The 26,581-nt window shown below is 39.3% G+C and overlaps 1 protein-coding gene across 1 annotated transcript in view; it reads right to left on the reverse strand.

The window, feature by feature from the left end:
• xpo4 (exportin 4) overlaps positions 1-26,581 on the reverse strand; it is a 71,488-nt gene that overhangs the window by 37,186 nt on the left and 7,721 nt on the right. Inside the window, exons 3-7 of the mRNA XM_023950593.1 lie at positions 26,419-26,560; positions 25,948-26,086; positions 20,859-20,975; positions 20,618-20,771; positions 4,599-4,711 (exon numbers count right to left, since the gene is read on the reverse strand). Of these exons, the coding sequence (XP_023806361.1) occupies positions 4,599-4,711; positions 20,618-20,771; positions 20,859-20,975; positions 25,948-26,086; positions 26,419-26,560 (665 nt within the window). The remainder of the gene's footprint in view (positions 1-4,598; positions 4,712-20,617; positions 20,772-20,858; positions 20,976-25,947; positions 26,087-26,418; positions 26,561-26,581) is intronic.

A 26,581-nucleotide genomic window follows, 5' to 3' on the forward strand; every position in this document is an offset into this window, starting at 1 on the left:
AACTAAGCCTTGAAAACACTCCTTAACTGACTGCACACAGAGGTGATGGAGCCCAGGAGACATTTAATGGGAGGCTGACAGACATCCACCCACTGAGGGATGGTGGCTCTCCAGAACCACTCCACAAGCCAACACGCCTGTGATATTGTTAGGTTTTGTGGTTGTTAACAGGGGCCCCTAATCCCAGAGCCGAGGTTTAATCCTGCCACAGGCCGCAGTGGACTGTGACCCTAGTGACACGTGCCTTCAGGCTCCCCCCCTCTACCACACAATTAGTCTGGCCGGCCTGTTGGCCCTTACAGGCGAGGAGACGCAGCAGCTGAGACAGCAGAGGAACACATGGAACAACACACATGTATCTACAACACTCAAGATGACGCTCTCCTACAAAGGCTGACATGTTCAAGTGCAAAAATGCAAACATCACAACAAGAAAAAGACGCTGCTGCAACATATACACACACATACACACACACACACACACACACACACACACACACACACACACACACACACACACACACACACACACACACCAGCAGCTGTCCGTATCGAAGCAGCATCACAAAAACAAACATTTGAGCTTCTCCAAATGCCGCAGTAAAAGAAACCAGAGGCCTGAAAGCTGAAACTAGCATCAAGCACATCCTGCAGATTCCACAAAGAAAAACCAGCAACTTAAACATGACAAGCATTTTTATTAAATGCGAGCCACCACGGCAGAGCAAGTATGACAGTGTTTCAAACAAAAAATATCCGACAGCAGGCATTGATTTGGATCAATCAAACTTTTTTTTTTTTTTTTTTTTTTTTAGAGATATGGTGTTTAGGCTTGTGGAGTGGTTCTGGAGAGCCACCATCACTCAGTGGGTGGATGTCTGTCAGCCTCCCATTTAATGTCTCCTGGGCTCCATCACCTCTGTGTGCAGTCAAACTGAACAGTAACTGCTCTGTGTAAGGATCAACTCTTTGTCAGAGGAAAAGTCCTAAATGTATTATTGCAAAGGGAAACTGAGCATTTCTGTTCCAAAGAGCAAGACAAATGAGTGAAGAGGGAACTGAACAGGACTTTTGAAAATAATACATGAAAACAGAATATGTATCAACTTTGGTCAAAAATGGCAGCAATATTTTTGCAGTATTGGTGCAGCAACAAAAGTTGCTGCCGCATTTAATCACCACTCAAATTTGAGCTGAAAATGGTGTAAATGAGTGATGTAAAGCTGGTTAAACACAAGAGAATACAACGAGACAGTTCATCCTAACTGTGGTTTAAACCAAATTCAAGCAATTGACTGTATATAAGAACTGGAGGGAGTAACCCCTCCCCCCCGGCGTTCTATTCGTCAGAATAACCATTCTTGCTCTGTATCACAAAAACATGGCAACTGAATTGACTATTTGGTTGGGGCCGGAAGGAAACCACTTTCTATGTGTGACGTCACACTCACTCAGTCCAGTTCTCTTATACAGTCAATGGGAATGATGTAGGACAATTTAAAGAACAATCCTTCAGTCATGGGCTGCAGATCTTTGGATGTTCAAGCATGAAGGCTTGAAGCTTAAATATCTGATGAGTGAAATCAGGTAAATATATTTTTAAAATGGCATGAAACTACAAGTTATCAGAATAAAATCTGAGAGGGAATTCGTCAAAATGGAGGTTGTAGTCAATCCTTGACTGCAGTCTCACATTTGTTAAGAACTTTGATTAAAAAAAAGGTTTGGAGGATTATGTTAATGTTGCCATTATGATAAACAGAAATAAAATGCTGGGATTTTTTTGCAGGAAAATAAGACATTTTTTAAATTTGAAATAGCTCATACCTTTTGACAGAGGTTTACATGACTTCCTTTAAAAAAAAAAAAAAAAAGACACCCTGTACCACATCGGATCATCTTATTCCAGAAAATCTAGTAGGTAGTGTGATGTCAACAGTGATTAAATAAAATAAACTATGCACACTTTAGATTACTAGTGCCTTTTAGCCACAAATCTAACAGACTAAAATGACGTTAGAACTTTTTTGGACCATACCATATTATTGAATTTTGTTCAATGATAGACTGTCCACCTTATAATCTGGTGCGCCTTAAGTATGAATTCTGGTTGTGCTTTCTGACCTCAAACTGATTTTCTGTGGTACACAGAAAAAAAATCTGTCAAAATCTGTCTGTTTGACTTTGGTAAAGTACAAAGCTGCTCTGCGTGATGGATTGTCTGAACACTAAAGCCTCATTTCCACTGAGTGGTACGGTCTGGTCCAGTCCAGAGTTGAGCGTTTCCATTATAAAATGGACCAATTTTTGGGCCCTGGTTGGTTGTAGGTCCATAGAAAAATGGAACAGACTGGTGAGGGCGGAGCTACTGTTGAAGCCCATTGATTGGCTGAAGGTCAGTCCAACCAAAGAAAGCCCCAAGAAAGTGGTTGTTTTCCCCGCTGCCCACAATCCTCTCTCAAAAAACATGAACTGCTTTGTAGATATGAAGTACCTCCTTTTTTGTTGTTGTTAGCTTCACCCCGCATGAGTCGTGACGCTCCAACTTTGAGCGGAAACGCTCTCCTGAATTCCCTGGACCATTCTAAACAGGACCGAACGGCTCAGTGGAAACGAGGCTTATGGGTACTGTAGTCAGGGTCCTGGCAGAGTGATATGTGCTTCAACTGTTTGTGAATGGGTTGAAGTTTGTTTTGATGTATTGTATAGTTTAAGAAAATAAAATACTTTTTAAAATAAAAAAACATTTGTCTATTCTTCAACCAGAGAGCCACTAAGGAGGGATTAAAGTGGGTCATGTCAGGTTATAGACCCCAGACTAGACCAGTGATGTTCCAGATGCAGGATGAGAGGAACAAATCCATTAAAGGGTGAACCGTTGGCACCTGTACAACACTTTTCTAAACTCTGGCACTCAAAGCAGTTTAATGCTGGTTCTCATCTATTTCCTTGTAAACATATTCACACAACAAAAGTGAGTGTGTGTGTGTGTGTGTGTGGGGGTGTGTGTGTGTGTGGGGGTGTGTGTTTCAAGGGGTCATGCAGCTTAATTAAACCCACCGGAGGCAAATAAGGCTTCAAACCACCAACCCTTTGATTGGGAGACAGTAGCCTTCCCCCCAAGCCACAGAACAAGTAAAGAAATGAGAAAAAAGTTAAACATTAAGAGTCTGAAGTTCTGTAAGAAAACTCAGAGGACCAGCATGTGGATGGCGTTTGGAACAATGGTGTTTAGGAGCTGAGCTGCATGGGATGCAGCTGCAATCGGCACTGAGCTGCATCTGCTGATGGACAGGGTTTAAAAGGAGGACAAGATGAGTAGTTTGTTCCGGTCCTCTGCCCATTTCAAACTTATAGCTATTCAAACAGGAGTCTTGGTGTTATGACAGTTTACACAGTAAGGAGGACAAAACCTGGAATTTATGAAACTGAAGATAAGAGTGAAACTATGAACAGACATTACCTATAGTGTAAGATTTTTTGTTCTTTAAAACAGTGGTCTCCAAACTTTTCTAGGCCACGTAGCGGTTTGGCTCAGGTGGTTGAGCAAGTCGTCCAGTGATCGAAGGGTCCACTGGTGTGTGAATGTGCATGAATGTACCCGAGATGGTCAGAGGGGCCGTAGTGGAGAACTGGCAGCCACGCCTCTGTCTGTCTGCCCCAGGGCAGCTGTGGCTACATCAGTAGTTACCATCACCATGTGTGAATGAGGAGAGAATGAATAATGGACACAATGTAAGTGCTTTGAGTGTCTGGAGAAGTGCAGAAAAATATAAACCATTATTATCGTTGTTATTATTTGAATATCAGACAATCTTTTTCACAGACTGGCCTGTATGAGGCTGAAATGGTCGTCAGATTGTTGTTGTTTTTTTCAGCTTTTAGTTTCCCTAAACTTTTAGGGTAAAGTTTCTTTTCATCCCCTGTAAAATATCTGCACATGGATGAAGGATTAAAATCGGAAATACATTTTCCCTTAACCCATAACTGTCAAAGTGGAAGCTAAAAAGAATTAGGTTCCAACTTCAGCTTCATCGGACTTTTAAGGATAAATACAAAAAAATAAATAACGTTCGCTATAACTGGTATCTTTTTAATATCATTATAAATCTGAATCTACCGTTTGAACAACTTTATTAGCAGCATTCTCATAGCATTAGCTAGCCGGTTGCTGAATATTATGGATTAAATTCGTATTTGAGGTGAAGACTCCTGGTTTTTGTCTCTTTAATGGATTTTTCTGTTTTCCGTTTCCTCAATGACTCTTTGCTGCTAAGAATCTTTCCAAATATGCTTGTTTATTGTTAACTTTGCTAGCTTGGGCTCAGCGCAGCTGCTTTAAACAATGGATGTATAGCAGATGTATTTTTGACACTTGACTGAACAACTTGACAGGAATGGGTTGGATGTGGTGGGAAGAATCTAGTAGTTCTCCAAAATGAAACATCCTTCAGAATCAGATTAAAACCAAAATGGGAAAATGTGGGTTTGGTTTTTTTTCTCTGTACTACCTGTTTGTGGTCGGGGACCACTGTTTTCAAATGCATTCAAAGGTCATTTAAGTCAAAGAAGATGGGTGTCAAACAAAGATAACTCACAGTGAAGAAGAGGTCCATGACCCGGGTATCCAGCAGTGCTTCCCTCCAGGACTCTGTAGGCTTGAGCGTGACGTTCTGCGTGGCCTCGAACATGGCGATGTAGTGGCGCCCCAGTGATTCGCCACCAGTTAAGGCCAACAACAGCACAATGAAGAGGAGGAGGAAGAGGAGGAGTACCACAGTCACCGGCTCCTGTCACTAAGTTCCTTCTCACGGGGTATTCTAGACTGTGTGGGAATCTTGTGGCTGAAAGCAGACAATTGCAGAGGCCTGATTCTTCCTCTCATTGACGCTGTCTAACTCAAATCCACTGTTTTTTCTTCTATCACTGTTGTCTTATGTAGTCTTAACTACTTTCTCCTCCGTCAGCGTTCATCTGCTCCAGCTTCAACCCAAACAGAATATATAGCTTTTTTTCCCTCATCCCTCAGTAAACGTCTCCACTCCTCCCTCAGCTTTTTCCAGTCTTTACCCTCAGACTCGCCCGACACCCTCTTCCCTTCTTGTCCTCTCGTTCACCCCTCTCTCTTCCTGCAAGCCCTCGGCTCTCAGTTTTCTTCCATCTGCTTCCTAAAGTCTTAAACTCGCAACCCTGGTGTGCCTCGGCCAATCCAGACTCCACTCCTCCACAAGGAGTCTTCCAGACTCCTCACTGGCTTGAAAAAGTCTCTCTCCCACCCCCCCAGCCAATCGCTTCGGCTCTCCTCCTAAACGCTTTTCAAGACCAAAGCTACCCCGTCCTAGCTCTCTTTTAAAACACACCGTCTTCAGGCTGAACTCATCTCTTTTACTAGAACCCTTCAGGCAATTAAAATGTTTTTACAGCTTTCTTCTTTAAAGCTCATTTCTCTGCTTTTTCTCCAGAAAGCCGCCTCCTTATTGCAAACTTTCTCCACATTCACTGCAAGCATTTCACAAACCACCGACACACAATATCTAATTACACAACCACAACACTTCCCCTCTTTCTCCCAAACTTCCAAAACACATGCACAACAAGCTTTTTCACAAGGTCATCCCGCGCAGACCTCTCTGCTGCCCCAACACACACCCTTTTCCATGATGAAAGCATGTCACACACCCACAACACACCGCACACATCAATCACGTTTTCTCGCTTCTCCGCCACAATCAAGCGCCCCCCTTTTCATCCCCAAAAAACCCCTTACCTCATGATGAAAGCCACATGCTCAAATAAGATCAGCTGACGTGCTTTTCTGCGTGTTCATTGCCCAATGCGGCGAGTTGCTGCTCTGGAACCCGAGAACTGAGGCAGAAACTGCTCATTCAGAGCAAAGCTCTTTCTATTAAAACAGCAGCTCCTCCCACTGAGCCAACGGCTCTTCTAATTATGTCCCAATTAGCTAATCAAACTCCAATCAGCAAAGCTTTTGATAAGAAATCTAGTAAGGTAATGAGTCCAAAGAGTAGATCTGCATGTCTGGAAGCCTGCTGCAGCCACTAAGAAAACAAAGTCCCACTGCAATCATCTTTGATCCATTTTCTATGTGTCCCAATGGTCTTTTAATTATAATTATGTCGCTTCAACAGCAGTAGTTCATTCGAAATTCCCATCTGAGTTCACCGTTGGTGCCAAGCAACCCCACCCCCACTTCCCATCACCCATCCGTTTACTCACATTTCTGCTAGCCGAGTCCCCCTCACACCCCCAGCCTAACATTACCAGTGCAACAAAGATGGCGATAAATATTGGAGCTATCCAGCCGTGGGGGATGTTGCCCACCCAGAACGGTATGACACAAATACACACTTTTGCAAACTACGTTTTTTCTTTTAGAATAAAGAAATACGCAGAAATGCAATTTTAAGACTCATTTTCTCTACATATGTCCTCCATCATGAGAAAAATGCTACAGAACATGTTTAAAACACAAAAAACGCCATTTTGATTGGAGTGGGTCTTTCATGGGGAAAAACCCAGATGGTTCATTTGATGCTAAGCTTAAATTGAACTGAAATTGTTTTCTTTCAGAATTGTCCCCATTTAGCAGATGCATGCTGATTTAGGCTCCACTTTGACTTTATTTATTTTTTTATTGAAAAATCAAACATTCTGATGTTTAGTTCTCTATTGTAATACTTAAGACCTCCTTATTTCAATTTGTCTAATTTAGACAAAAGTCTGAAAAGAAACAACCTGCAATTTTTGATGAATAAAATCAGGTAGATTTTGATAGATATATAGGCACTTATCTAATTACGAATTCTGGTAAAAACATACAATGCCAAGGGTCAAAGTCAAGCTTTAAAAAAACATTTTTACACTTAAATTTAACGTACAGTATGTTACTGATGAGCTAAACTCTAATTTATTTTTCATTTTGAATTGCTTGAGATTATTTTTCTCATAGCACTGTTAGAGCACAAACCGGTGTGAAGATGAACTGCTAAGCATTCTAACTACAAAACTCTTTTTCAGCTTAATTTGCTGCAACTTAAACCAATCTTTACTGATTGAGGAAACAAAATGCTCAGTCAACATTTCTGACAAATTACATTTCCCTAAAGCAAAAAAAAAAAATGTAAATGTAAGCTCTTCAACACATTATTATTGTCTGGAAACTGTTTAATCTATCTTATAAAAGTTATTTTTTTTATCTTACAGACGATAAATACACTAAATTCTCCTACTAAGTGTAGTTTTCTACAAATAATTTTCATTGTAATAACATTTTATCCTAATGCTATATTTAATTCCAACACATTATTTTGTTTTTAATGAATGAATGTATTTTTTTTTATAAAGAGTGAGTTTAACACACATGCACTACGTCACCCACAGAAAGCCACATCACTGCTCTGTGGCTCGGCGACAGCAGAGGGCGGAAAATTCCAGAGGAATGTCTGATCAAAGCCAAACAGCGACGGTAGCCGGGAAGGTCACGCATTCCTCAGACGCCAGCCAACAGTCACTCCCCAAGCACACGCCCCACCACAACACGCCATGCCACACGTTTCGGCACAAAAACTGCCACCTGTTAAAGAAGTGTTTGTGTTTATAAATGTTGATGTCTGTGTGTGTGTGTTTGTGTGTGTGTGTGTGTTAGAGCAGCTAGGCTTTCAAGTCTGAAAATAGTCTGAGTGACGTGGAGAACCTCTTACTGTTCTGTTTTTAAAAGGAAGACGATGTGGAATTATATTCAAAGGATTTCACTCAAATTTTTTTAAATATTTTATTTTCTTAAACTATAAGAAACTAAAAAAAACTAAAAAGAACATAAGAAAGAAAAAGACACATGATCATGTGACACAAGTCAGTCACAAAAGTTTCCATCTCTGTAGAAAATATCCAGACACTCTGATACCCAAGAATATCAGACCCCAATGTTGGAAAAGCTCTTGCATGAGTAGAAATATGCAATTCAGGATCAGAATAAGAAACTAGAATGCTAAAAACTCATTTCAAAAACTGAGAATGAGTCTTCAGAATGTCTTGACATGTTTTTTTTCTTTTCTTTGTTGCAGCATTTGGCTATGTTGCTAAAATGTCAAAAACAAACCGGCTCTGGATAAGGTCAGGGGTTAAGATCTATGACACTAAATCAAGATTTAGAAAAGGCAGAAAAACTTCTGGTACATAAATGACACCACGTTTTTATTTACTATAAAGTATTAGGATTTTTTTGACATAGAAAACATGTCAAATTGCTATTTCAGTGATTTAGTTTAAGGAGCTACAACAATTTGTATTCTCTGGTTTGCTTTGAACTTGGCTCCAAGCTAATGGTTTTCAAAAGATGGCATTTTCATTAAGTCCAACCATTCTAAAAGGTTCAGTGGCTGCTACTATGCAGTAGTACTTCTTTAAAAAAACTTGTACTTTCAAAGACAATGTAAAGGATAAGTGCTCCATCCTTTACATTTATGGTTTCTATAACTATTTTTGGTGTTGGAGTCGAGGATAAAAATGCAGCGTAACAAAGCATCAAATTTAATTTAGTTCAGATAAATTCATTTCAATTATTTTTTTGAAACAACAGCAGACTACAGGAAACCGATTCAAGTCAAGTTTTTTGCAAAAGGGGCTCATACTAAAAGACAAAGGTGCATGAACATGAACACATGCAAGAACATTTACAAACCTAAAGAAATAAAATGTACATAAGCAGATAAGACAGTCAGAGCAGGACACTCAGGCAAAAACCTAACCTACGACCCCTGTTGATGAGTGAACTAAATGCCTCATGACACCCAAAAACAGAGGGCGCAATGGTTAACTTTAAAAAAAGTTAAAGTTAAAAGGGGTCTGGGTGTGGGGGTGGCTGGGCGTTCCTCCTCTTTCTTTTCACATTCCACCATCCATTTTAGAAGAACATAAACACTCACCTGAGCACAGGTGTTAGCTCACCTTTGCACTTATAGTTTGCATGATTGAAGGAATGAAAGATTTCACACTAGTTGGTTTAAAGGCATAGGTATGCGTTCGTGAACACTATCTGTTTTGTGTACATGTTGACATGTGAACATTTTTTGCAGCTAGCAGGTGTGTTGATAATATTTGAGTGTGTGTGAACAGGCCCCGCCCTTTTTGTACTACATTTGAACCGTACCGTAACGATAAACAACCAGTAAACCTGTCTGCTCTATGCTGCTTCATGGTCTTACCCCCCCCCTTTCACTACCCCCCCCCCCCCCCTCTCTGACATCCCTCCCTCTTCTTCCCTTCTTTCCTTTTCCGTCCGGTCCAACACCAAAGATTTTCAATCATGGTTGAAATGAATAAAGTTTGGCCTCAATTACAAAAGGGGTTTGTTCAGTCACACCTTTGGTTTGTCTGAAGATTAATAACCCCTGTTGTTAAAGTAAAATATGTCCAACACAAGAGGCCCTCAGCTCTCATCTGCCTGCCTAGCTGTTGGACAGGACAAGTTAAAAAAATAAATAAATAAATAAATAAATAAAAAAAGTTATATATCTACAAAAAATGTCCTCATTTACAAGAAGGTCAAGTTAAAAACAATGTAGCTTAAAAGGACAGAAAACACAAATGTAAAATAAAACTCCGAGTGGCATTGTGTGGCCTGCTGGCGCTACCCGGTACTGTGCCCAAAATGTATGTTCACCGGGTAGTAGTAGTAGTAGTAGTGTGCACATTTTATTGGATTTTTGAGTATGTGTCAGGGATGAAATTTTGGCTCAAACAGTAAGAAAGAATTGCAAAATCAATCTGGTCCTTGCAGTCCAGGACTGCTGCAGAACAAGTTTTGTTTGAGGGCAGTGATCAAAGAAGGTGAAGGAGTGAACCTCTTCCATTTGAGATTCTTTTTTTTCCAACATCTAATGATGTGTCAGTATTTGCAATGGGATGTTGTGCCTTGTAAACATTGTGGAAGAAATGTCAAGTAATTTTGGACATACAGTTGTTGGTCGGGGTAACAATTTTAGAGCCATTGTTTCAAAAGCACTAAACTAATGTGACGGTCTGCAGTGGAGTGAAAACAAGAGCGGGGCTGTACAAGCAGCTATAAATAATGGGCAAAATGCAAAAGCTCCTGATGTTACACATGAAACCAGAGAGCAGATTCCCTCAGAGGCCTCTTCCAATCTGCTTCCAATAGATAACAACAACCTGTCGCTATAAACTGTGAAAAATCCACAAGCAATAGTAAAACACTATAAAAACAGAACTGGGCTTTTATTAAAATGAAAAAAATGAATGCCTATTTAAAATAATCATAGTATTGTATGTAGAGTAAATCTTATTAAAATAACTGGCTGTAAATTCAATTCATCTGAATGCATACTTAAAGATAAGCCAGTCTATATCCATCATGATCTTCAAATCCTAAATTTGATCTTTCTTTGCATGAATGTATTACTGCTGATTGTATTGTTTTGTGCATTATTCTTGCTTTGATTGCTAGAAATAAAGCAGTTCAAATCAAATAAAAGAACTCAAGACACTTTTGAAAAAATAAAACAAAAACTCCAGCCCTGTCTTTAAACCTATGTGATAAAAATAAATATCTGTCATCTCTATAGGCAGAGTAAATTTGCGTGATGTTTATCAGCGGTTCCCAAAGTTACAAAATAATCAACCCTTTTGATAGTTTTAAATGTGTTTCTTAAAAAATTTTGACTGCATTTCTGGAAACGTGCCACTTATGTGGATACTTCAAATCATTCAATTAAAGAAATGAATGTCTCTGAAAGTGAAACTTAGAACTTTGTTTTTCTAATGTCTTTGTTTAAAATGCTTCTATGTGTCTACCTTTGATTGGTTTATTTTTTTAAAGTGTTTTTTTTATTTATTGAATAAATGTTGATTTTATGAATGAATGGTGCTACTGTAATATTTGTTACATTTTTGTTTATCAAAGCTCACACTTAAAGCTACATCCCCCCTTTTTTTGTTACTGGAGATTAAATCCAAGGACCAGTATGAAGGAAAAGCCAGGCCTCAGATGTATAATTACCAACATGTGTCCAATGAAACGGCTTTATTGGACACATGTATGTAATTTGTGAGTTGTTTGTGTTAAAAAAGCTTGCTCAGCACCAAAAATCTGCATGAAACTACATCCCGTTGATCTACTGTAAACTCAAACACCTCCGGATGAAGAAAAAAACAGGGACACGTGAAACTAATCACAGCTCGACTTTCCATTCTGAAAAAGAAGTACACACTGTGTCTAGTGTACATACCGCCATGATGAGTAATGTACAGAGTGACGCCAACATGTGGTTGTGGGTTTGATGGGATTTTAAAAAGAGCTCACCTGCTACTATCTGCATCGTTCAAGCAGGCTCAAGTATAACTAATGTGGCATGTTAGCTTTTCACTGCCGTGCTAAGACCCACTCAACAGACACAGGACTAACCAGACTCAAAGTCTGGACAATAGAAGTTGTCCATAAAAGCCACAATAAAGCGAAACCTAGCAGCCTCTCAGCTTTGGGTTTCTGCTCCAATTACACTTTTTATGACTAAATGAAAGAAAAGTTAAAGACCCACTCCAATGAAAATTGGGTTTTTAGCATGTTTTTGTGGCACTTTTCTGATGATGGAGGACATTTATAAAGGAAAATGAAGCTCAATATTGCATTTCTGAGTACTTTTTTATTAAAATAAAAAAACTGTAAACTGAGAGCTCTTTTTTATTGGAAGGGCTGGTCTGCGCCAACAGTCCCGCCCACAACTCAGAGGCAAATTTCTAATAAACTCCTGCTGCCCTGCAGAAACTTTGTCCTAGAAAACTACCCAGGTTTTCTTGATTTTGGCTAAAAACAGCATAATCATAACTAAAAGACCATAACTACAAGAACACTTTTAGAATAGACCAAAAGCGGTTTGGAGTGGGACTTAAAAGTGCCAAACTGCCCCAAAAAGCAGCTAATCTTGTACTGATTATGATCTGAGTTTTAAAGAATTTACCAAAAATGTAATAACCCTATTAAAAAGAATTTTAATCTGCACCAACCTAACTGAGTTGGCCATCATAAAATGACAGATCATCAAGGTAAACTCACAGAAGCTACAAGAATATAGAGTACAGTGTTCCCTCATTTTTACTTTGCTGAGGTTAAATTCTAAAAATAACCCCTGATCCTGAAATCTGCAAAGTAGAATTACAGATGATTTAAGGCCTTTTCAAACCCCTCACTACACTTTCTACCCTTTTCTCAGACAGATATGAACTTTTTCACAATGTTCTGTCTTGTTTAAACTCTCCAAGTTCAAACCTTTATAAAAAAAACAAGTCCAGTATCACAGAATGAAAAATATCTAATTGTGATCAAAGATTTATGTAGATGTGACAAACTGATCACAGTATGGAGGAGATTGAAATGACAAGGTGAACAGCCAATCAGGACGCAGAACGCAATGCACCGTTCAAAAAATTGAAAGAAAGAAAAAAGATTTTTTTTAAAAACAAGCAAAATTGCACTGAAGAAAATCCTCAAAGCAGCGAAAAATTGAAAGGTATAAATGGCCTAAACTAATTTATTGCTTTACTTCCTTCTTAGCGCACTACAGTCCCATTCCCACACACGTTTCTAAACTGATGGCGGGTCTGCTGCCGGACACCAACGCCAACCTGAAACCACCAGGAGAAATGTGGGGAGTAAATAATGAAAATAATGTCTAGTTGAACAAATATACTGAATCATGTAATAAATTAAACAGCAAAATGACTATTCCCTGACTCAAACACATCCCATATAAAATAAATTGCTGCTATAAACATTTAATATAAAAAGTATCAGCTTAAAGCAACATTAGCAATAAATAAAGCAAATAAAGCAAATAAAATTCGCTTAATAACCAACACAAATGTTAATTTTTTTAACTAAATCTTAACATTTATTTTCTTTCATAGAAGCAAACGTATTGCATTGATCAGACAAAAAGCCATTTTCTCAGAGTTTAAGATAATTTCATGGTTTTTAAGGCCTAATTTAGTCAAATTTACACTATTTGACTCTTAGAAACGATCCGTATGTTTTAGTGTAATTAAGATCTATTATCTATTGTTCTTTTATTATAGTTTTAACGTAGTACTTGTCTTTGCACTTTGCAACCACTGTTAAATTTACTTTAAACTATTTCATCTAGGTTGAATAAAGCATCCCAACAGAAACAGCAGATCACTTCAAATTTCTAAAAAATTATATTTAAAAACAACAATAAAATATTCGTTTTTATCTTCTATAAAAAGTTCATTAACATTTTGGGAGATGGATTGACCTTTATGTTGCAGAAGCATAGCTTAGCGAGCTCCTCTGCTATTCTCAAATCATTCTTCCTAATCCTAGCAGAGTCTGCTTCTACTGCACGGGAGGAGAAGGTGGAGCATCTGCCGGCGGCGGTGTAAAGACTGCAGCGCTATGCTAAGGCGCGTGGCTGGGTTTAAGTGACATATCCTGCCACAAGCGAGTCCTGCAGCCCCGCCATGTGAAATAACAGGCCAAGAATACCTCCTCAATCACCTGCCCCCCAGCCATTCTTTCCCTACTTCCATCCACTGTTTGGCCCCTCATCTGTTAAGACAGCAGCTGTTGCCGATTCTTACTGCATTGGACTCAACTAATAATAAAGTAACGTTCAAGGCTAGGCTCTTAATTTGAAAGAAGAAGAATGATTAAGGAAAAATTAAGACTCGGAGCAGTAAGCACAGCACCTGCTGCAGTCTTGATGAAGGGTAAAGCGTGCTGCAGTGAACTATGTAGATGATTATGGAACAAACATCCATGTAAAGATGGCAAAATGACTGACAGATCTTTCATCAGTGTTTTAGGGCAGTTGTTTGTTGCCCCCACATTTGTTTAGACAGTAGTGGCTGTAGATTATAGGTCAGGGCCAAGGCACGCAATGATTTACACCCCCACCGTCTCTAATCCCAACCTTAACCTAAGGGCCACAAAACTCAGAAACTGACCCCTGAGAGCAAAAAGGAGGAACCTGAGATGAGTCTGGACAACTGCTAGACTTTAAAACACATAAAAAAAACAACAAAAAACAACAGATGTGGCAGCGATAAGGCACGACCTGGTTTAGGTTTATATTCTATTAGGTGGTGATCTTTAAAGACCTATTGATGAAAATTGTATTTTTGGTGTTTATAAAACATTTTTGTGGCATTTGTCTGGCAATGGAAGACATATATAAAGAATATTAAGCTCAAATTTGCATTTCTGAGTGTTTCTCTATTAAAATCATTGGGAATCAGGAGCAGATGAAAAAATGTTTTTAAACAGAACTTATCACAGAAAATGGGCCACATGCTCCCTGCTCTGCTCCACTGTGATGTATCCACTTGTAGACCACTAAATCCTTTGTTTTCCTCGCCTGAGCTGGAATCTGGATCAAACCTGTATGGCTGGATAGCTTTAATTTTGCTCACCATTTTTGTTGCACCGCTAATGTTAGATCGGCGACAACTGCTAGATTGGGGTTGTAAGGGGCTATAAGCTAGTGGGAGCGCATGTACACAGATGGGTGATGGGAAGTGGGGCAAAGCTTGCGCCGCACCAACAGTCCCACCCATAACTTAGAGGCAAGTTTCTAATAATTTGCCTCTGACACTTGAATGAGGTGTATCCAAACTTTTGGTCTGTACTGTATGTCCTTGAAAACTACAGGCTTTTATTATTCGGTTAAACACATGACAATCATGATTAAAAGACCACTGGAAACACTTTTACAGTAAAACAAAAGATGTTCGGAGTGGGTCTTTAAAGATGCAAAGCTAAATGGTTGCACAAGTCTAAAATTATTTTTGCAAACATATTTCCAAATATATATTTTTATGAGACTGCTGGTGCTGAGAAGCTAGAAAACCAGATCTCCACCATGTCTCCATCAGTGATGGAGACATGCTGGAGATCTGCTGGCCTACTCTCGTCTCCATCACTGATTTCCTGAAGTGTGTCCTGTTCACAAAGCTCATCAAAAGTTAGGGGTGACATAAATTCTTTGGTCATCTCCGTATTAGCTGACAAAAGAGTGTGATGGAACCTGCACATAGACATTTTAATCATGCAATTAGATATAGCGTTATAGTGTAATATTCCACAAACTGTTTTGCTTCATGTGAATTCACATTTCATTAGTTTCATTTCTATGTAGATGGATGGAGATACTGTGTGTGTGCAGGTTGAGGGTCTTCTATGTGCTTTTATAGATTTATTCTCTGTAGGAAAGATGTCTGGATCATTGTGCATAAACAAAAAAAAAAAAAATTCTATAAAATCTTTTAGAGACAACATCTAAACTTTGGGCTTTAAGCAAGCATGTTTACATTTATGTGATGAAATGTAAATTAAAATGTGTTGTGCATCTTATGTAAACAAATTACAAAGGAAACTAAACAGGTGTTCTCTGTATTATAAAAATCAAAAACCTAAAGCCCTCAGAAAATATTTGTATCTTGCAGCAAATAGGTATTTACACAGAGTTTAAATGTTTCCGGGGCTAAAATGAGCCAAAACCCAGAGAACATGAGTTAAGACATGACTTTAAAAGAAAGAATCCTATTTATAAATATATTATTTATATATTTATATATATATATATTTTAAGCCAATAGAAGAATTTTAAGTCAACTGTTTAGTGGTGGTAAAACAGGCCTTTGTATTGCCTAGCTCAGGCATGTCCAAAGTCTGGCCTGGGGGGCCAAATGTGGCTGGTGTTTTGATTTCTTAGGCTCCTGTCAGGAAATAAATAGTATGTAGCCCACACTTTCTCTAACAACTACAATTTTCTAATTGCGATTGGCTGAATTACGTTATAAGCAGTTGTAAATATATGGCAACAACCTTTGGCTACTTGACCTTCAGGGCCCCAAAGACCAAACGAGAAGAACAGATTTGTTTCTCTAAACCACAGTGGTTTGTACTTCTAAATTAGATAAGACTAATTTGGAAGTTTGCAGTGAGCATTTAATATTGAATAATATTCTATTTCATAGGAACCCAGATTAAATGTGGACAAAAGGTTATTTTTTAGACAAACTTTCTTTTATTTCTGGTCTACATATCAGAAATTCAAAGTAATTTTGGTAAAAATTCATTTAAATTTGTTTTTGTTCTATTGAAAAGCCTACCCCACTGCAAAAAATATAGTTAAAAGTTAATTTAATTTGCATTTAATGTTATTATAAACATCTTCCCTTCATTCAATCTGGCCCTCTTTGCAAAGAGTTTGGACACTCCTGACCTAGCTGCACATAGTTTGATGGTATGATAAATAATTTGCCCTCTTTTCTTTATTTACAGAGTTCAAATGACTGACCAAGCTTTTTGTGATTTGTTCAGAAAAACTTTGCAACATTAGTCAAATCTGCTCCTATTATTTTATTTTCATAAACTTTAACTTCTGAAAATTTTGTGGTGAGATTTAAGCTGAAACTGAAGCGAAGGTGATCTGTGGAGGACACAGGAATGGCGGAAACACACTGATCTTCCCTGAAACGGTTTGGAGCAGAAGGACTCTGCATACCAAAGACGGCAGCCACAAACAGAGGTTAATGCAGGATCACGGAGACAGCTGTGGCGTTTACAGCACCTGACTGCCGCCACAGCCTGCAGGCCAGACCACGACCCCAGCCAGAGCCAAGCCCCATGGTGAGTGAAGAGTTTCATCCAGAGAGCAAGGGAGCCTTCTGTGTGTCACAGAAGAGAGAGGTCGAGTCAGAAGACTGATGAGCCAAATGCTGCCTCTGCTGGATTCCTTTGGAAGACCCTCTGAACTGCTTGAAGTCTGCTTCTGTGAGAGAAGGCCCCTGTCAGCTCTGTAGTTAGAAAGTCCTCCCCCACCATCTCGATCATACGAGTCTACTCGCACCGGCACGGGCACGTGGTAACACTCGCATACAGGCGGGCACACTCATTGAAGCCCCGCCTCTCCCCCCAGGCGTGAGCATTAATCTGCTCTCCTTTTCAACAAGAGCGCAGACACTTTAAGACTTCGGACACACACGCTGAATTTCAAGGAGAATGCTACTTGATCCAGGAAGCCATCAGCTATTTTTATGGGCTGAGACAGTAGACAACATTTATGACAACTCAACATCAGGAAACTCAAGGACAACGGCTTTATTTGTTTGCAACAAGTGCCAGGAGGGAGCCCCACTGCAGTCACTCCTTCTTCTACTTTCGGCTTCTCCCATCAGGGGTCGCCACAGCGCACAAGTCGCATGGTAAATTTGGCAATGTTTAACGCCGGATGCCCTTCCTGACGCAACCTTCTCAAACCGGGCTTGGAACCAGCAGAGGTAGAGAAGGGAACAGGGAGCAGCCCGGAGTCGAACTCGGGTTTCACGGATGGAAGGCGCCGCAAACCAGCATGAGCTAAACTGGCTCCCCCACTGCAGTCACTAAATACCCATAAGAATCTGTGTGGGTCTAAAAAGTGTGTGGTTTGTTCAAGTCACCCTTCACAGCAAAATAAACTGTAAAATAACTATCATAGATTCAATTTAAAGTACCTTTCATGTCACTGAAGATCAGCTTCTATAACTATGCTGATGATACCCAGCTGTACATAGCTATGTCTGCTGATGACACAAGCACTTTTTAAATGTATTTTAGAGGTGAAATCATGGATGGCAAATAATTTTCTGCAGCTCAACCAGAAAAAAAAACAAAAATTACTGTTATCGGTCCTGAAGTTAAGAGAGAGAAACCGTTTCTGAAGCTGAAAGAATTTTCATTAAGACATTCAGAAACAGTCAGAAAGCTGGGTGTTATTTTCGACTCTAAGCTATTTTTTTCCGTCATATAAAACTGTTAAAACTGATTTGTATAACCTTAGCAATTGGTCTAGGGTCCGCCCACTACTCTCCTTTGCCAATATGGAACTGCTAATGCATGCTTTCATCATCAGTAGAATTGATTATTTGGTCTTCCAAAAACTAACATTAGGGACCTTCAGCTTCTCCAGAACTCTGCTGCACAAGTTCTCACCAAGAGAAGGAGGCGGGCCCACATCCCCCCAATTTTAAAATCCCTGAATTGGCTCCCCATATGCTCCAGGTTTTGATTTTAAGATACTTTTAACAGTTTTTATATCTTCCTCAGGGGTATCTTGTCCCTCTGGGTCGGCTGCTATTCAGCCACTGCAGCTCTAGATGGGGACCTGCCTCACCACTTAGCTGAGGTGAGGCTGGTCCCACCCATCATGCTCCATTTGGCTGGTTATGCAGCTATTCACAGAGAGGGAGTTTCCAAATATTATTGTTCCAACAACCAACATTTTGTTTTGGTGCTCAGCTTATTTCCCAGTGTCTATCTCCATCAGCTAGGGGGTGGGAGGTGTGAAAGGGGTGGGGGTGTGTGTGTGTAGGTCTGGGGAGAGGGCTCTATTTTAATTCCTCTGCTTGTTTGTCTATTATTTATTTTATTCGTTTTGTTTCAGCACTTTGTGTTATGTTTTTATAGGAAAAGTGCTATATAAATATAGTTTGATTTGAAGGTCATAGGAAATATTAAAATTACAAATAAAAACCTATATGCATAAAGCATCAAAAATATAGAATATTACATTTTTATGAGCTGATCTGCTGGTGATTGACAAAGCTTTGAATCAACTTAAAGTAAAGTTACCTTCACAACACGCAACATTTGTTCAAGTGGCTACTTCCAATGAAAAGTCTATGTAAACACGCATAAACGCGCGTTTCAGGCTTCTAAACTCGCACGTTCACACACAGCTACACAACTTTCCATGACGGTTGTTGAGCTCTACGTATCAAAAACAGCCATTAAACACGCATTGCAAGTAAACCAGGTCAAACTTTGACTAATCAGGGACTTGAATTTGGTAGTGATGAATGGATGACATCCCCTTTCATTCATGGAAGTACAAACCATTTGAAAAATGATTGCAGAGGAGAAATTAATATTGCGCTTTGTGCTTGGCTGGAATTAAATTACTCCAAGTCTCTCATATGTCTGCATAGAGCTGTAAAGAAGAAAAAAAAGGCCTGGAGTAAGAGTGACAAGATTTGCATCGCTTCAACATTTCGTAAGACTTCGCAAGAGTGCACTAGTAAACAGTAGAAGAAAAAAAAACGATTTCCCTCCCTGCTTGTCCAGAGTAAACATCTGGGTTAAAAGCGCGTTCAAGAACCCATGTTTAGCGCCTTCTACATGCCCGGTGTGCATGTAGCTTGAGAGTTGATGACCTGAAATCACAGTGTATTTTAAATGATATAGACTTGGTTTGGGAGCTGTTCTTCTGGCTCATCTATTGTACTGGACTTAGTGACCCCTCCCACCTGGCGTTCCAAAAAGGAAGAACGCGTTGGTCCCATAAACATCTACAGAGAAATAAACAGTCATTCTATTTGTCAGGATAACTATTCTTGCGCTATTACCTTCTTTTTTTAACATATATTTGCCAATTCAATTTTTTTTTCTGGATATTTTTTTTTTATTGCAAGTTATTCAAGTTATAAACTGACAATCAGATGTCTCAATTAGAGAATGTTCAAAACGTTTCATTGACAGATTCTCCAGACCCCTGCTTTCAGGTGGTAGAGGTGTGGTCAAGCTAACTCCTGATTGGTGAGAGTGGTTGACAAAAAAAAAGGATACTCAGACCTACTCAGACTGCTTACTGACTATTTCTAGTTCCAACATGGCAGCGTCATTATCATCAATAAACTGGCGACTGAATTGGTTGGAGCCGAAGGTAAACTGTTTTCTGTGGGTGATGTCACACTCACTCAGTCCGGCGCTCTTATAGAGTCAGTGATTTCAACACCTATAAATCACTTCACTCCTTCCTGCAAACCAAACTTCAAAAACACCCAAAATATCTGGGTTGCAGCTACAATAATCCAAGAAAATGTCACTTTTCAAAGTGGATGCCATATATGTCCTCCAGCTACAATAAACTGCCACCTGCCTCAACCCAAAACATAGAGGTTCCTTAACTGCTCTCTGGTTTCAAACCCACTCAGCACTTTTGCGACTTTAAACTGTTATCTAAAAATTGACGCCAGCTACTCTTAGACTTGAAAGGACGCCTCGGAGAACACACACACACATCAAACTGAGCGCGCCCGGCATGCCAAGGGGAGCCTCACAAGTGTGCTGTTGGAACGATGCTGGGCCGGCCACACAGACACCTCTTTGAAAATGATACAGGGCTCTGGCTGGCACCGAGCTTCACTCCAGATCCCCCCAGACGGGCCCAGAGGATGCCAGGCAGCCAGGATTTAAGCCGTAATGAGCTTCAGTTTACTCAACAATGCAACTGACTGAAAATAAATCAAAGATGTGTGTACAAAAGAGGAACTACAAAGCAAAAATGGCCAACGTCAGCATTTCATGTAGATGTTCGAGTAAAAAGATTCAAAGACATGACTAAACAAGCATGGAATGCACGCTCCTTAATCTCCAACCTGATAAAATCCTTTACTTCATTTACAGACTGAGCGCTATTTGAGGATGAGCACATTCTTAGGTAAAACAAAACGCGAGAAATCCGTTTTACAGCATTCCACTTACTTTGAGAGAGCAATAAAACTCTTCTGTAGAAAAAAAGGATATGATTGGGAGGCAGGAAGTTCCAACTGAGCACCTGATTGGCCAGAGACAAGAAGCGCTGGAAAACGCAGGACATCTGAGCGTTGAGGTTTTCTCTGCGGTTGAACTCCTGCAGCACCTCCATGGTCATCATAAAGATCTGACGCAGGCCATCTTCCTGTAGGTAAGGAGATGGGGAAAAAGGCTTAGATGGAAAAAAATGTAAGATAGAGTTATCCTGCGAAATGTGGGACAGGAAACGCACCTGGAAGAGACGCTTGCAGTTGCCGTGAAACTCCATGCTGAGGCCGATGCTGCTGGTCTTACTGGAGCTGGAGAACTCGCTGAGCAGAGCGGTCAGAATGGAGCAGGCCAGAGTTTGCTGTAGAGCAGAGGGTTGTGTTGTACACAAGTGACACAGACTCACAAGAGTCGTCCGAGTAGACAAAACAAAGCCATGTCTGTGACACCACTAACACAAAACGCTGCTAAGCGTGAAGGAGGAGCAAAAAAACCTCAAAATGTCATCCTTATTTAAAAGAATTTATTTTAAAAGAATACTTATTTTCTTGTTTTTCTGGGTGTCCTGCATCTGAAATGGACCTCAATGTAGCATCTGTTCCAGCTTTTCCTTTAATCCCTTCTTTTTTTTAATTCTTTTTTTCAGCAAACAATACAGACAGTACAATATCAAAACAACCACAACAAAAAAGGGAAACAAAAAAAACATAAGATAAAGAGAAAAGAAAAAAAAAGGAAAAACCCTGCTATTTTACTATTTCGTGTTTAAATAGAGGTTGACTTGTCTATATACTGTTGAAATAATCAATAAATGGTTGCCATGTTTCATAAAAAAGGTTTTCTTGCCGTCTCAATGAAAATGTAATCTTTTCTAAATTTAAGTGTTGCATTATGTTTCTTACCAAATGAAGATGTGTTGGGGGAAATTTACATTTCCAATTAAGTAGGATTAGACGTCTAGCCAATGGGCTAACATAATTCAAGACATTTTTTTGTTTACTGTTTAAGCAAATTCCAGTAGTTGGCACTCCAAATAATCCTGTTATAGGGTCCAATGGAAACTTAACTTTAAATATTAAAGACAATATTTCAAATATTTTTGTCCAATAAGGATTGATTTTGTTGCAGTCCCAAAATGTGTGGGACAGTGAGGCAGGAGCGTGTCCACAACGTTCACATGAAGGGTGCTACTAAGTGGATCCCTTTAGAGCCCATTGTTTAAATGTATCATGTGATAGTAATTTATAAGCTTGATTGTTGGTCAATGGCATTTGTACTGAACAAAAATTCCATTTAAAATGTTTTCTTATGTGGGACCAAATTTTAAGGGACTGAGATACAACTGGGTTCTGACATTTAAATTTAGAAAGATCTGATGTACAATATAGCAGTGACTTTACTGTATTTGGGAAGAAAGCTTGATTTTCCAACCGTTCCCAGTCAGGTCTGGTTTTTCCGTCCCAGAAGGACATACATCGAATATTACAGGACCAATAATACAGTCTAAAGATGGGTAGTTCTAATCCTCCCAAAAATGTTGTTCCAAATAAATGACGAGATAAGAGAATCAATTTAAAAAAAATTTTTTTTATGAATTATAATAGGGATGCATTGGAAAAGAAGTAAATATTTTGGCAATACATTGACTCTAACTATATTTACACGACCAGCTAATGAGATGGGTAGATTACCTAGACGCTTAAATTGTTTGTTTGTTGGTAGAGACTCAAAAAATTTTGTTTAAAAAGTCCAGATATATCTTTTGTTATATTAATGCCTAGGTATCTGAAATTGTTCGAAACAGCAAAAGGAAAAGATGCCAGTATATTCAAGTTTGTATTGCTGAAATTTATGGGAAACAATATGCTCTTTGAAATATTAATCTTGTATCCTGATATGTCACTAAATTTAGAAAGGATAGTCATAATTGAAGGTATTGACGTGAGAGGGTCTGAAATGTACAAAAGCAGATCATCTGCGTATAAAAACACTCTATGCTCTGCATTTCCTCTCATAATCCCCTTATAGGTGCTAGAGGAACGCAAGGACATGGCGAGGGGTTCAATGACCAAAGAAAATAAAAGGGGAGATGAGGGGCAGACCTGTCTTGTTTGAACGTTGGAGAGAAAAAGGACTTGAGCAAATGTTGTTTGTTTGTACTGACACCTTGGGATCGGCATAAAGTAACTTTATCAAAGAGATATAATTAGGTCCAAAGCCAAACCTAGACAGGGTTGAAAAGAGAAAATCCCATTCAACCCTATCAAACGCCTTTTCTGCATCCAATGAGAGTAGCATCTTCAACCCCTCATTTTTAGGGTTACGGGTGTCTGGAGACAAGAGTTGGAAGAATGGTTTCTAAGCGTCTAGCTAATATTTTAGCTAGTATTTTATTGTCTACATTTAAAAGGCTAATTGGTCTGTAAGATCCCGGTTCGGTCGGGTCTTTGCCAACTTTATGGATTAATGTGATGTTAGCATCGTATAAAGTTGGTGGTAAATGTCCTGTTGATAAGGCTTCATTATAGACCTGCAGCAACAGTGGGGCAAGCTGATCCTTTAACATTTTATAAAACTCTGCTCTAAACCCATCAGGACCTGGGCATTTGGATCTTTGCAAATTTTATTTCTTCTTTTGTAATTTGTTCGTCTAATAACTTTTTCTTTTCTAAGCTGATTGTGGGCATATGAATATTTGCAAAAAAAATTGTCTATTAAGATTTGGTCTTTTTTAGATTCTGAGGAGTAAAGTTTGGAGTAAAAACGTTTAAACACATCGTTAATTACTTTTGAATCTGTGGTGGTTTGCCCTGAATTTATTTGTATTTCAGTAATTAGTCTTGATGCTATATTTTCTTTAATTTGTTGGGCTAATAATTTTCCAGTCTTCTCACCATGTTCATAATATTTGTGTTTCAGTTGTGTTAGTAGTTTCACAGTCACAGTTGTATAGAGCAAATTAAGTTCACTCTGTACAGACAACCTTTTGTTGTAATTATCAGGTGTAGGAGATATGGCATATTGTCTGTCAATTGTGATTAAATCTTCGGTTTCTTGTTTACTGGGTTCTGATCTATTGCCATTTGAAGCGTTACTGGGCTGTGATCAGATATTATGGGTAGAAGATCAAATCAGATCAAATGGGTAGAAGGATTTGAAAAAGTCAACACCCTCAGTGATCTATGTCTGAAGGTTATGAGGAATAACTCTACACAACTACACAACAAATTTTGGTTTTTTATCTTGTCAAACTGTATCAAAGGGCAAGAATCTGCAAAAACACAAACTGATTTTTCCTGAAAGCTTTCTTGACCTGACTCAGAAGTCCAAGCAGTGTTTTTAGAAGCTTAAATGACACTCAGTTGGTCTTCTCCTGTCTCAGAGCTGGATTTAGAAATCTACACTGCCCTCTAGTGGAGTACAAGATTATGAGAATCAAAGGGGTCACATATTGAATTGTAATGCATTAAATTTAAAAAAACAAAAATGTTCAAGTATTTAGAAAAAAGAACAAGGGTGGTCTTTGTTGAAATCTTTTCCATGATTTTAATTCTAATATTTACAAAAGCATAGAACTCCAAATAGGCTGGGCACAGAGAGTGGCAAAGAATATCTGACGCTATTCCAATCCAACACTGAGGAGGAAGACTTCCATGGTTTCAGTGCACAGGAGGCGCGCCTATAAGTTACTGCTGCTCTCAGTGACTTTTTTTTTCTTTTCTCTCTCTCAGTGACTTTTACCAGTATGTTTTTTTTTTTAATCAGCTGTTAGTGCTGTTACTACCATATTGCTGCCGCATCACAGGCACTGTTTGGAATAGAGCTGTGACGGTGTGGGATTTTTCATCAAGTAATAATTACAAAGCAGTATTCTTGATTAACAAATAACAGTAACAACTAACTACTACCTATCTAACTATGAACCAACTATATAGGTGTTGTAGCATTAGTATGTGTATGTGTGTCAGCACGCTTCGTATGTAAGAGAAAGAAGCGCGAGCAAAAAGAGTGAGTAAAGGCCCGTACACACCGGGACGAATTTCATGCGTCAAAGCGTCACTTTTTAAAAAACGCCTCGGGTTCGTTTTTTTGGTTTGACGCGCCGCGTCAAAAACTATACGACCAATGAGAATGGCGCTTTTCCACACGTGTCTGGAACTTCTGAAGTTACAGTAAAACACAACTTGGGGGCGCTCAAACACAAAACTGCCTTTCTGAGCACACATAGCAGCGAAGAAGATAGACGCCAAGTAGCGTCTACACTGCCGCGAAGAAATAATGACGGACATTCTAAAATATCCCTGAACCAAGCACCAGTTGGAGCTACTGATGCTTGAAATATTCATGTTTTCTTTGTATGATTCTGACAAGCGCGTGAATACTTGCTCTCTTCTTCTGAGTGAAAAGCGACTTTAAGAAGCGTAAAGTTGCGCAGCGCCACCTTGTGTACAGGAGTATTTCTTTTTTACATTAAGCGCCATCTAATGTCAGGGAATGAAATTGCATGTTCGCTCGGCTCACCGTCAGCGAAAATCGCCTGGGTGTGAACACAAAAAACGTGGCGAAAAACGCTGGCGAATAACGCCTGGTGAATATTCGTCCCGGTGTGTACGGGCCTTTAAAGCGCTCCCTCCTTCTTACACACGCGTGCGGTGTCAGCACATAGACATCCTCAATCTACAACACGTTTCAATGTGGGCACATGCGGCTTATAGACAGGTGTGTATGTATGTACAAAATGTTTCATCTTTTAAAAATGTCATGGGTGCGGCTTATAAACAGGTGCGCTCTATAGTCCGAAAATTACGGTAATGTGATAATAAAAATGGAATTTCATTTTTTTTTGGCTTTAAGTGTTATTATCCAAAAATTTTAAGCCATAGTAGACACATATATAGTCTTTATGGTGAAATAAAGAAAATGTTAAAAATTGAGTCTTTTTCTTAACTTTCACTCCAAGCTTCATCATCCACATTAGTCAACATTTTTTTTAAACTGGCCTTGTGAGTTTGCATTGTTTTCTACTAAATAATCATCTTTTTAAAAAATAAGTTTGTGTTTACTTATTTTCTCTTTGCCTAATGTTTACATTTAATAATCTGAACTATTTCACTGTGACATACATACAAATTAATCTGAATTTAATTCTGAAGCAACAACATAGTTCCTCTATAGCTGATACTTATTCTCTTAAAGGAAACATTTAATAAACGCTAAACAGGAGATTTTGGGAGTTCGTTGGATGGTAAATTAACTACTGAAAGCCCATCCTGTGGATTATGATGTGCAGACACTGAAAGCCCTCGTGCATCACTGAGGGCCGTCTTTCTCACCACTGTGGGGTTCCCGCTGCTGATCAGCTGTCCCACTTCATGAAAGATGCTTTTGCAGCTGATGCTTTTGTCCAGAGAGCCTCGTTTCACGATGACGGCAACGGCCAGCAGGATCTGCTCACGGACATACTTCTGCAGGCTGAAGAGGAGGAGGAGAACAGTTTGTTACGTTTAAACTAGTAAAAATGCAGGTCAAGTATTGCCCACATTATGGAGGAAAAAAACAACTTTGACAGTAATCTACATCCTAAAAGAAAGGCTTGCAGAGATTTATCAAGAACACCACCAACTCCAGCATTTTTACATTGATAGTCATGAGGATTGCCTCTTTTATATGCAGACGCTCATTTTCACATTAGTCTGTAAAACCTTGTTTTGTTTTGAAACTCCTGAACACGCATTTGAAACTTTAAGAAAAGATTCAAACACAGCACAGCTGTGTAACAGTCCCATGTTTGCTGATTTACATACTTGGGTCTCTGCAAGACGTAGGTGAGGAGGAACGCTCGCAGAGACTCAATGCTGCTCTTCTCCAGCAGGATCCATTCCCGCACCACGGCCTCCATGATGGCTGTGGCCGCCTGGAACAACACATAGTCCACCTTGCTGGTCTCTGATGGACAAAAAGGAAAAA

The sequence above is a fragment of the Oryzias latipes genome, chromosome 21 (assembly GCF_002234675.1).
Source record: "Oryzias latipes chromosome 21, ASM223467v1".
Taxonomy (NCBI): Eukaryota; Metazoa; Chordata; class Actinopteri; order Beloniformes; family Adrianichthyidae; genus Oryzias; species Oryzias latipes.